This window comes from Stegodyphus dumicola, chromosome 6 (assembly GCF_044657685.1).
Source record: "Stegodyphus dumicola isolate Sdum_Otavi_A_Nest chromosome 6, ASM4465768v1".
NCBI classification, from domain to species: domain Eukaryota; kingdom Metazoa; phylum Arthropoda; class Arachnida; order Araneae; family Eresidae; genus Stegodyphus; species Stegodyphus dumicola.
In genome coordinates, this window is record NC_140773.1 from 34,612,117 (window position 1) to 34,625,012 (window position 12,896).

Here is a 12,896-nt window from a genome sequence, read left to right on the forward strand (position 1 = left end):
TTACTTTAATTTTTTCTTATATTGCGTACAAGTATGAGAAAGTAAAATCAGGTTTTGTAAGACGATAAATAAGAAATATATTTTAGACGAGCTATTACATTTGAGTCAGAAAAGGTTTGGTTTGCTTTAGTTAAAGTAGAAAGCACATCGGCCTAAGGAGAGGGATGCCTTCGTGAAGGACTTTCTAAGGAAAACTTGCTCGTATACAAGTTTCACATGGGAAAAACTATGAAAACGCTGGAATCGAACCCAGGTCGAAATTTCCAGGATTCAGCGATTTTACTGCTCGGCGCTAGTGGGCTGAGTCTTAAAAGAATAATTCTTCATTTAAAAATATTCTGCTTATCCATAAAATATGACATGCAGTTTAATAATAATTTTAAATAGAAAACAAAAAATACTTTGCAAAAATTATATAATTTCAGAAAAATATTTTCTTCTAAGTTCAGGTTCACTTTTGAGCTATCTTATTGTATGATTATCTTAAACTATATCATATTTTGTATTCAAATCTACTGCATTTTGCTGCAGTAAAACGTAATCATTTTCTCGTATTTATTGCGAAAAATCTGATACTTATTTAGCTAGTAAACATAATTTGAAATATAATTACTAACAAAATGAAATTTGCTCTTATTCAATTCATTTGGAAGTGACGATAGCTTTTTCCAGAAGTGGGAATTACTACCAGGACTTGTGTACATTTATATATATTCCAAAACAACAGGAAAATTCAGACAAGATTATTTTTTAGTATTTAATTTTAATCTCCTTCTTTTCAAAAGCTAATGTTTAAGTGGAGCTAGATATACTTAGATTAATGAAGAAATAGATTTTAGCAAAAAAATTAATAATAGATAGTAATAGCAGATTAGCAGATTTTCGGGATAATTATCCACAGTATTGAATTTCAGCTAGAGGTCATTAAAACATTTGAAAGACATCAGAGCTGGAAAATATTTTATAATCGAAATTATAAGAAACTAAAACCTTATTTTTTGTTAAAACTATTATTTCATTCAAATGAAATGATGAACGAATTTAAAAAATTTTTGTCTCCGCCAAAAATTTTAAAAGTTATATAAAGCGTAACAATTTGATTTTCTGAAGAGATTGGCTAAATTCTTAGTTAAGTTGAAGCTTACTTAATTATACTTCAAAAAGAAGGTATGAAAAGTGTTTTTTCAGGTACCAACTTTTAGCAGAAAAACTTTTACTTTTGGCGTTTGAAATGTGCTATTGAAAACTGATTGATTCGTTTTGATAATGAGGAATATTTACATCTTATATAACATGTACCTTCCAGAAATTGAAGTAAAAATTTATAGAGTTTGGCTGGCAATGTCAAAGCGTTTGGTCACGATTATCTAAGGACTGATCACCTTGAAACTATTGATCATTGTTGATCTAAAGGACGGGGATCATTTGGGGTCAGCTGGTGCTGAGAAATAAAATAAAATTAGATATATTTTTAAATTAAAATTAAATTTTAAAGCATCCATGTTCCTCTATGCTGTTGGTCAACAGTCACTTATAAATTGATGGACACTGTCATCATAAGTCAACAGCACTCTTTGACGTAGTAAGTTTAGGTTTTAAAATTAAAATTGAATAGAAGTTCAACAGTGTCTGTGCTGGTTGTTAATAACTAGCAACCTACAAGTTGATTGTTTCTGTTTTTATGATTTGCACGGGTTGATTGTCACTTTCACACAGAGCAACCACCGCTATAAGGGGTGCAATAAATATATACATTTTAAGTAAGTTGAAACTAAAGAATACCAATGCTCTTGAAGTCTCTTGGTCAGCAGTAATCCAGAAATTGAAGACCAGTGGAGGTCAAACCACAAGTAATCAATATGAGGCAATGGAGTAAATTTAGATATATTTTTTAAAATTAAATTAAACAGATTAATTAATTTATCCGCATGACCATCGCGACCATCCAAGTAATTGGTTCAGAAATTGTTGGCCACTGGAGTTCAAGCCGTAAATAATTAGTACGTATGAGGCAGTGAAGTAAATCTAGATACATTTTAAAAATAAAATTAAACAGAAGGAAACGGTGCCCATCAAAGTAATTGATTACTTATGACCTATGCTTATTGACCAACACGCAAGATTATTGGTGTGATGCAATGCAGTAAACTTAGATAAATTGTTAAAAAGCCGAAGAACACCGGCGACCATCGAACCTGGCCGCCAGTGATCGGTGAGATATTAAGTGAGCTCTCGCAAGTTTTCGATCTGCTGTTAACAACAGATGCAGCAAAAGGAAGCATGTTTTAATCTAATTATTCCTTACTTTTTTCGCCATCTAAGAGGTGATAAGGGAAAGGTATGGGATCAGTTCGATGAAAACCAGGTAGTGACTATGTACTTACTGTCCAGCATATGTTTAGTTCCGCCTCCCCTGTAGAGGTTAATCATTAAATTAACCATCAGGCTCGAATATGCTAGAAATGAACTATACTTTTACCGAGATTCGAATAATGGATCTTTAAAATATTATACAATAACAAAAGGGAAGACAAACTTATCAAATTTTGCACATGTTTGAATTATAAAAATATCATGAAATTAAAGCACTTCTGGGAGACACTTTGTTAGGCATGTCAGAGTTAATTTCCTTATTCTGTTAAAGAATATTAATTCTGTTAATAATTGTGTCTTTTCTTCTTTATAAAAATAATTATTTTTTAAGCATCTAGGAATAGTAATGTCATTGAAAATATACTTGTTTATAATGTATTATACATAACGTGTATTGTTACTTAATTAGTATGTTCTATGTAGAAAACCATCAAGAGAGCGTAAAACTGCCCGCTTTATGCTCTCTTTCATGTACTGATTTACTGTCTATAGATTGTAATTCTTTTAAATTTTAAATCTCCGTCCATTATATGCATTTATTTATGATAATGCATATTTATTGAATGATTAATGTAATTAATCTTAACCATTTATTCATATCCTTGCTTATTTATCTGTAGCTTGAATTCGTGCTATTTCCTTTTTACCAGTTGTAAAGGTACATTCCAATGCAGGAACCAAGAGATTTCTGGACGAAAATCCTCATCTATTAGTGCCACTTCTACATGTTTCTTGAGGTAATAAACCATTACGAAGAAAAATTTAAAGCATTAAGAAAATAAAATATTTTTATTTATTCAATTTGTTTATTTATTTGCATAAAATTTAGTCTTTTTTATGTTATGCTGTTCCTTTTTTGAGATTTAAAAAATGAAAAATTCGAACTTCATCAGAAATATACATATTTTTTTTTAATAAACCGAATGTGGGATGATAAAATTGTGTAAAGCAATGGCACAGTGATGAAACCGGGGGGGGAGCATATGATTGTATATTAAATATAGATAATAAAATTTTCTTATTTATCTATGACTATATGCATTTATTGGATGATTAAGATAATCAATCTTATATATTTATTTACCTTGAATTTGCGCTGTTTCTTTTGTCAGTTGTAAAGATGCTTTTTACTGTAGAAACCAAGATGCTTTTGGGCCATAAACCTCAGCCATTTTTTTAGCGCCTCTCCTACATGTGTGCTCTGGAACCACAAGTAGCTGAGCAGTTACGATCGCTGAGAATTGCCAGTTGGGACTGGCTTTGGCTGCTGGAGGAACCGGCTTCCTTCATGTGCAACGTTATGCTAATGCGGTCCACGTTCTTTGAGGAAATTCACCCAAACTGCATCCCTCTGACGAGAGTGGGAAGATACATTTTTAAAACGAAATAACTATTAAAAATAGAGCTTCGGGATGATTATTGATATATCTGATCCGTTTGGTATCCTTTTTAAGACTTCTTAAGACAGATGACTTTGCAGCCTTGCTTTGGCACGAAAAATCAAGGATTTCACGAGCCAGTGTTTTTATGATGAATTTTATTACATCTGGATTATTTGTTAAAAAATAAAAGCACATCCTTAGGGAACCAGTTGAAAGGTAACATGAAGAAAGAATAAAAAGGAAAATATTTTCCCTTGATCAACTGTGAAATTTGCTTTAATCTGGGTATTCGATATGAGATGATTTTAATCAGTTTGCAGGCGGCCAGTGCAAACTCTGATTAAAAATCCAGTTATAACCATGTGCAGTGCTGATAAGGACCACGTGTTTCTGAGACTCCTTCTCCTTTATTTTCTTCTTTCTAGGTATTTCTTTCTCCTGATGAGGAGACACCTTTAGCTGCCCTCGAAATCGATTGAGTGTTTCATTATACCTACAAGGTTGTTTTTACGATTTTGATTAATTCCCATCTTTTCAAGTTTGGAATGGAAGGAAGTTTTATTATAAGATGAAAATGCACTAATATAAAGTTTAGAATATTTTTTATATGCTGAATAAAACACAAGATTTAGGATATATAGTTTCAGAACATACAAGTAAAAAGCAAAAGCAAAATTTAAACCAAAATAGTAATTTCGTTGAAAATATCCTACATTTTAAACAAATATTTCATATTGTTTATAATAAAATGCCTTAAATGTTGTTTTTCAGTCATGCTTATGAATAGATTATTGATTTGGTCTTGTAAAAGTCTTAGGGATTTCTGAACTTAGTGGAAAGCTTGCCTGTCGTTTTAAATTATAAACAGAGTGTTACAAACAGAGTATTTATCTGGGTCCTAGTTATATTTATTTCTAAAAGTTTGTAAATTATCACTGCTGTTCCTATTTGGCATTACTTAATGTAGATAAGATATAAAATTATATCACATACAACATGCAGAAGTTGTTCCTTCATAGATAAGTTATCTTACCTTTCGTTTCATCTCTATGCTTAGCACCACGTATGATATGATAATTTCCAGATGTAAACTCGTTTTGTTCTGCATGTTCCGTAGCCATCTGCTGTTGTTGAGATTGAGATTTGGATCTCGAAGTATTTCTTTGAAGAACGTTGGTAGATGTATTCCAAGCCGCGAGATATCTCTCAATACTGCTTTTAGAATTATCGTAGTGCGTGGATTCGTGATATAACGTAGGGCGAGAGGTGACAGTGAGCATCGAGTCAGAGGGAGGAGTAACTTGGAAGACGGGTACAGGCGTGGCAGTTGTGGCGTAGCTGTCTTGCACTTTTTGAGAGATGTAGATCCAGAAAAGAAATGTATGCAAAATATTTCGAGGAAATATTTCGCTTTCTGTTCTCATGTTTGACACTGCAAATAAAAAAGTTACATAATTAGTAATTTGCTTACTTGGAAATTCAGTAGTAATTATTTAAAAAAAAGAAGTTTCTTCCAAATCCTTTTTTAAAAGACTAAATATTGATTAAATTTTACAAAATATCTATAGGCTACCATTGCCACAAAATAACTTTACACCAAAACACATGGGATCTCTTGGGAATAGAAAGGTATTTATTTATGCTACCTATAAATTTGCTGTGATTAACATAGAAGTTATATTTGAAAGTTTTCTCAGTTATTAATAAGGATTAAAAAATAAGAAATTCTTATTAAACCAAAATAATGTTAGCATCTGAACTTGTCAGGAGATGTATGTCTCTTCACTTGCTTCGGGAACATAATGTATCCTGAATAAGAACAGGAAACTTACTAAAGTTCTGTTCCAGATTGTGTGGAATAGACGACACAAGCAGGAAGGGTATACTAAAACCTTTATTCTCTATTAACTTTACAGGTACTCCCGTACTTAGGGATACAGAGACCAAACATTGTGGTCTGAACGTAAAAATATAAAACTACTAACTAAAACTCTAACTAAAAGCTAGAATAACTAAACTCTAACTAACTAAAACTCTAACTAAAAGCTTTGAATTAGTATACAAATGCCTAGCACTAAGACTGGCCTTTATTTAAAAGGGTACGTATGTAGTACGCCGAGCTGCGTAAACTACAATACGTTTGTCAAATATCAAGAGGGCAAACCTCTGGCCATAAAGGCAAACAGCAACCGAGTGAAAACTCGCAAGACTTCAGTGGCAAGCGGCTCGCTTCCTAAATTTCCTCTCTCTCTAACTCTTGGCAAAAAGCCACAATCTAAATACTACTTGGGCGTTAGCAAGACAATTTGCATAAACGAGTTAAAGAATTTAATTCTGCCCGGAAGTAGAAAATAAGAAGTGATAGTACAGTTTTAAAATAAAATAAACGTTAGTAAAGCTTAGTATCCTTACAAACTGACCAAGATAAAGTTAGCGTCTGAACATTCGCAACAACTTCAAACTAAGTTCAAGAAAAGAAATAAGGAAATATTTCGATAAATTGAACGATGAGTTATTCTTCACATTCAAGAGAATTTTAGGAGCAATGGTTCATTTTTATCAACAGCACTTTTAAAAACTTGTTAGTGGTTTAGATGATGACACATTCGGATGCTGCTAACATTTTGTTTCAGATCTGACATAGCCTGAAATCTGTGGCAGACTTACAAGCCATAGTTGTTTAATGCAAAGTACTTGAGGTTTATTTTTATATTGTAATGAATAAAAAGCATAAAACTACAATTAGCAATTCTGACATCGAAATCCCAGCCATTACCTAAAAGGTGATTTAAAAGTAATAAAGTCAAAAATCGACGTCACTGTTTCCAGATGTCGGTTGCGTAACTTATTTTCCCTATACTGAACCTTTTAAAAGTGAGGTAAGAAAGTTGAGGAACTGTTTACTCACTTCATATCAGTAAAACTGCGGCGTGTTATTTCATATAAGAATAAATAAAATTTTGTTTTGCGATATTAGTCTTAAATCACCCTGTTCTTATAGGAATCATTCTGGAAATTTACAGCGAGTGCGTGTTCCATTATTTTTAGTATTCCATTATTTTTAATGTGTAGGTGGCAAATGTGCTGTGAGACTGTGGAAAACTCCGTCCAATTTCTTCGACAAGAAGTTAGGATGGTTGCTTGAAGAAACTGGTAAAACACATTAGTATGCTTCTTGAAATTAAAAAAAAAAAAAAATGTGATGAATGAGTGTCCATAAAAGAGTTAGTTTTTTCTCTTGAATGAATAATGGAAATGCATTGTTCACAGGTTCGCAAAAAAGGTTTGCACTTTAGAAGTGCAAGCCTAATGTAATTCTATTCATCTAGGATTGAAAAAGATAGCAACTTTTGCTGCATGCAAAAAGATAGCTGCATTTAGACAATTATAAGCATAAAAATAGTAAAATATTTCAAACTTTACATTTCTGTTCTCCGAGCCTCCAAACTATTGAATTTCAGAATTAAAATACAAATTAGTAATTTGTTAAATGCGTGAGAAATTGAAATCTTAATTTACACGTTGTTCATTAATTGACTTCATTCATTATATTTATGCTTTACGCGAAAAAAGGAGATGTTTTTCAGTCAGTGCATCTCGGTATTCTTAAAGAAACCAAGCAGGTTTAGATTAAAAAGATAAATTTTCTTTCTGTCAGCTGTAGTGTGAAGTAGGAACATTAAAAAGATACATTTTGTCTGTCAGCGAGATAAGTAATTTGGTAATTTTTAATTAAAAATAGGTAATTTGAAAGGCTAACTAGAAATGAAGGAAATTTAATCTTTGGAAAAAGCTCAGAATTTATGATCTTATTATGAAAAAGATGGTTTCTATTCCAGTCATGCTTACTCAATACAAACAAGGCACATCTGATATTACAGTACACTGATTATAAGTTAAACGTGTAATACAAATGCAGTGTACACTGATTAAAATTTAAATATGTAAAGTAAGAGCAGCTGAAAATATATTTCACATCAGCTACATTTAATGAATCAAAGTAAAGCAAAATCAGTTACGAGAAAAATTTGTTTAATGTAACAGAAATATAAAAAAATTAATAACTTAACTACATTACAAATTTAATAAAATATTGAGCAAACGCTTTCGGAAGATCACAGTTGAAGTTATTCCAAAGAGCAACAAAACTTGTCAGACAATTTGTATTTGATGATTAAAATTTTATATTATGTTTTCTCTGGGTTGTCTGTCGAATTCAACAACTAATACTGTTTGACTTCTTTTTGAATGCATAGAATATGTCATTTTTATTTTTCGGTGTAATCATTGTTAATAGAATATTTTAATTGAAAAAATAAAATGAGAATATATTAATTCGCTTACCTTAGACATAGATTTCTCTGATTAAGAAGGTAATATAAATGACTTTTATAAATCTATAATTATTTTCACACCCTAAGAAACGTCACCATTAGGCACTACATAAAAAAAAGGAATGCCCAGTAGAGATCGTTTTAAGGGAAACTGGTTCGTATCAATATTAAACACGGGAAAACCACGGAAACGACCATGCAGCCAGTCTGGATTTGCTCCCTGGACCGAACTACCAGTGTTCAGCGGCTTCCACCGCTATGCCGCTGGTAGATACCCTAGAACTGCTGTAGATAATTCTAGTCGAAATCACTTATGTTTTAGTTTAAGGATAGTTTTGTTGTAATTTGAAAGAAATGTGATACTAACACACAATTTATACCGTCATATATTCTATCAAATTTTTCCCCTCTCTGAAAATATCAATTATTCTCAATATTTCTTAACGGTAAAATGAAAACATAAAAATCGTAATATTTATGAACTGAACAAAACGATTATTTTAAAACATAATAGTCGCTTTTTTTTAATTGAACACTGCAATATATAAAAGGGTGAGCTGCCTAAAGAAAGATATGTTTTCACTGAGAACATTTTAAGAGAAATTGACTCGTACTGGTTTACGCATTAGAAAAATCAAGAAAATCTTATTGTCGGGATTAATCGGCACGGAATATTAAATGCTTTTGCAAAGTTATCAGACTACAGACGTGTAATGAAAGCCCTTTTTTTCGCTATAATATGATAAAAATAATTATAAGACCGGAGCTTTAAAAGGTGTACACGTTATTCATTTTGCAATCATTATTTGTCCAAAATGTTCTCGAGTATTCGTATCCCGTGCACGGAAATCCCTTTGTCACGGAAAATCTTTTCATACTTGTTCAGTTAACATTTTCAAAAAACTTTGTTTATTTATTAAAGCATACATTCCGAAATAGAATTCTACTCCGGTATTATTTTATTATACAAGTTTGCTACTGTAGACCTTTATGAAAATCATATCTGCGTACACTTCTGATGATATGCAGAAAAGAAAATAATGAACATAGCAGTTCGCTATTTAATAGTGAGTATAAATATTGTATAATGTATTACTGATAACAAAATGCAGCAAAACAAATTTAACAAACATAGGTTACTAAGCATAATACTAAGCTACGTAAGCTACTATAATACGTAACACCACAAAGTTATTAAATCTTAGCCAGACAACAGCATTGTATTAAAGCAATGGACTCATAATTTGAGAATCTCAGATTATTAACGGATTATTCATTGCTCTATACGTATGTTTTCAGCGTGAGCAATATTTAAGCTTTTATTTTCTTTCAAAATATGAGATAATATTTCTTGCTAAAATGATTTATATGTAAAACCAACCTTAACAAGTTTCAGGTTACACAAATATTCCATTCAAATTTCACAAAGTATCAATTTTTCATGAGCATTTCTATTGATATTTTTCTTATCGTCTTGCTCTCAATATACAATAGAAATTCCTCTACAATAGAACTATGATTAAGATGCTATGAAAAGTGCTAAACGTTTTCCACCGTTATTATGGACTTGAGTGCAACTATGAATGTGCCTATTGTTGTTATTTCTATATGTTTTCAAATGTATGAAAACCCTCAATATGAATTTGAAGAAACCTCTTTTTATTTCTCCCCTTTTATAGTTCACACTTTATCTGCCTTTATCGGATTTTTTACATTCATTTTTCCATTTATTATTACGAACTTACCAGACGTTTTGCAAAGTGCAAAGACAAGAGAACAATCTAGAACCTCAGGTCATATGACGCTAAGCTGCAATGAGTGTAAATAAAACTCACAGGCAACAACTATTTGATTAAACTTGCATCCCTGTAACTGTAACAATTAAGATAACCGTTGAAAGCTTTTCTTTTCATATGCATTCTAAAGAATATTCATTCTTAAAAATATGATACAAACTCAAATGAACGGAATTAAAATTGTAAAAAATTCTTGCTCATTCATCACTAAACTTCAAACATATAATGTAATTAAGAATAAGTCTTAAAACTTCTTTTCAAAGTATTATTCCATTTTACAGTAAACACGATTCATTTCGACCTGGAAATTAAAACTTTGACAGATCATTTGAAATTCCGATAAATTATTTTCTTTTCAATTTATGTTAAAAAGTACTTTTTTTACACACTTTTTCAAATTTATTTCGACTGACTCCAACTAGTTTAAAAAACTTTGAAAAAATTATATATGGAAGGTTCAACACAAATATGATGTTACACCAGGTTTTGCAAAAATGGAGTTAAATATTATAAATAGTGAGAAGTGCTGAGTCTGAACAGCTGCTAAATTTAAAATATTTTCTTACATATAGCATACTGCATTTTGCAGAAAGTAACTGCTTCTCTCAAATTAACAAGCAAATTAGTCCATTCATTCATTTGAATAGTAAATGAAACGAGTGATCTAAGTTGTTATGATCCTAGTTCGAACGATACATTCCACATGACAACTTAGTTAAAAAAAAAAAAAAAAGGTAATGAAGTCATAAGTTACAATGACAAGAAGTTGGATGGAAAAGATTTAAGAATTAGCAACATTTGCTGAGCAGTTTAAAGAATATAATAATGTCAACCGAAAATATCATTTTTTGGAGTCCTGATGACACAAACTAAGTAGATCTTTGCAATTTTTAGATGCACTGAATCAGGAGGCACTCTAAAAGAGCAATATAATATGACATTTATCATGGAAAATTACACGCTTGATGCTATTAAATATAATTCTTTCTATGATTTGCATTTAAAAAGTTTTGTCAATTTATTTTGCTTTATCTTTTTCAAAGTTCATAACATTATTATCCGATAAGAAAAAAAGAACGGATTAGGTACTGTGCTAATTTACCTTAAGCTGAATGTTTATTGATAATCACTCTGGCCAACTTTTCCATTGCAAATGCAAAATAAGCAACTTCGTAATTTATAACTAATACTGATTTGCCATGTCAGTTACACAAAATAGGTAATTTTCTCCGTAAGATTTAATAGCTCTCATTTATTATTATCATATATAAGGGCAATAAAATTGTTTTGGAATTCTAAATACTTTCAGTGTATTTTTAACGAATGCGCTTTTTCCTCAAAGCTGTCAAGTTACACGAGAAGGTACATGGGCTGTGAGTGCCATGTTAGTATCTATAATTAAGCCTTTTTTTCTCAAATTTCGAATCTAAAGATTTAGTTTTTTCTTACCTTAATTGTTGATAATAAAGAAAATTTTCTGTTTTAATGTCTCAAAGCTATACAAATGTCGCAAAAAGTTTGCTGATTCTGATCGGACTGCAATGAAGTCAAGCTGCATGTCTATGAGCAGGTTTAGGGTTTTGATTCTCTTGTCTCAACAACAGTGGCGTAGCTAGCAAGGAGGGACAGCTGTCCCCGGGCGCAGTATCCAGGAGGCGCCGAATTGATCTTATGAAATTTTAAAATTAAATGTTTTACATTCGTGGTACACAGAAAGGGGCGTAAAATCTTCAGTTATCCCCGTGCACTGAAAACCCTAGCTACATTTCTGCTCAACATAGTTAAAAAAAAACTCCAAAATCTATTCATCTATAGTGGAAAGTTTAAATTTCGGAATTAAAAAAACCAGGAAAATGGTATAGAACTTACGTCTTCTAATATTCTTCTTGAGAAATTTCAATGAAAGTTACACACAGATTATATGTCAAAATAAGTTCAGTTTTTGGTTTATGTCAATAAAATCCAAAACGAATGGTCAAGGCACTGTAATTCCACAGTTTCAAACACACATGAAATAGACTGCCACCTACTACGAATAAATCCACAATTTGATTTTATTAGAAGAGCAACTAAGGGATTTATACCATCCTTTTAATTAATGATTATTTGATGGGGAAAGTAACATAGTTTAGATCAATCATTTTTATTGGCTGAATCTCATGTAACTTTCTCGTTATGAGGCGGGGCTAGTCCGATGATGAAATGATGACGAAAGTTATTCTGGTTACGGTCGAAGTGACACTTATGCGATTAATTAAAGATCGTTCTAAGATGAAACTTACGCTACTTGCCCCTCGAGAATTTGAGGTTAGGTAATAAAAGGTGCAGAAGCAGAACGGTGTTTGTTGCTGTTTGTATCTCTTTCTTTTGTCCTTCTCTTGAAAGAAATCTCGAAAGTTCAGTGTTTTACTTTCTTGGACAGTAACGATCATCTCTGAAAGTGAATTAGACAATTTTATCTTTGCTATGAAGGGTCAGTTATTTTTTCAGGTATCACTCAAATGGAAAATTTGCGAAGATGGTTGAAATGATGCAATACAAGATCTTACTTATTGAGAATTGAAAATACAGATAGATTAATGCATAACGTAATAAATTGAATCTATTCCATTTTATGTTTAAAATGGAAGCAAATTTAATTGCAAATATCAGAAACTTAAGGTTTATTAACTCCTCAAGAAAATTAAAAGAATTAAAATTTAAAGAAAATAACAAAAATTCTGAAATAAGAATTCTTGTTGATCCAAAATAATGATCCAGAATACTTTGAATATGTGGTCTACAAAAACGTTTTTAACTTGAAGAGCGCCTAGAACTATAATTTTCTTTTATTGAGGCTTTAAAATTATAATTTTTGTATAAAACTGTACTTTTTTTAGTGGAATCTCTAACATTCGTAGAAAACTAAATGCTAATAAACCTTTAAAAAGAAATATATAAATTTTAAGAGCACTCTGTGTGAAAAATGGAAAGGAAACTAGTAGATAATTGCATACGGACCTGAGAATTAT

General features: G+C 31.2%; 1 protein-coding gene across 1 annotated transcript in view; it reads right to left on the reverse strand.

The window, feature by feature from the left end:
- The window catches only part of LOC118182103 (uncharacterized), a 29,604-nt gene extending 17,700 nt beyond the window's left edge, over positions 1-11,904 (reverse strand). Inside the window, exons 1-2 of the mRNA XM_035351390.2 lie at positions 11,755-11,904; positions 4,789-5,187 (exon numbers count right to left, since the gene is read on the reverse strand). Of these exons, the coding sequence (XP_035207281.1) occupies positions 4,789-5,179 (391 nt within the window). The 5' untranslated portion in view covers positions 5,180-5,187; positions 11,755-11,904. The remainder of the gene's footprint in view (positions 1-4,788; positions 5,188-11,754) is intronic.
- Between the last annotated feature and the right edge of the window lie 992 nt (positions 11,905-12,896).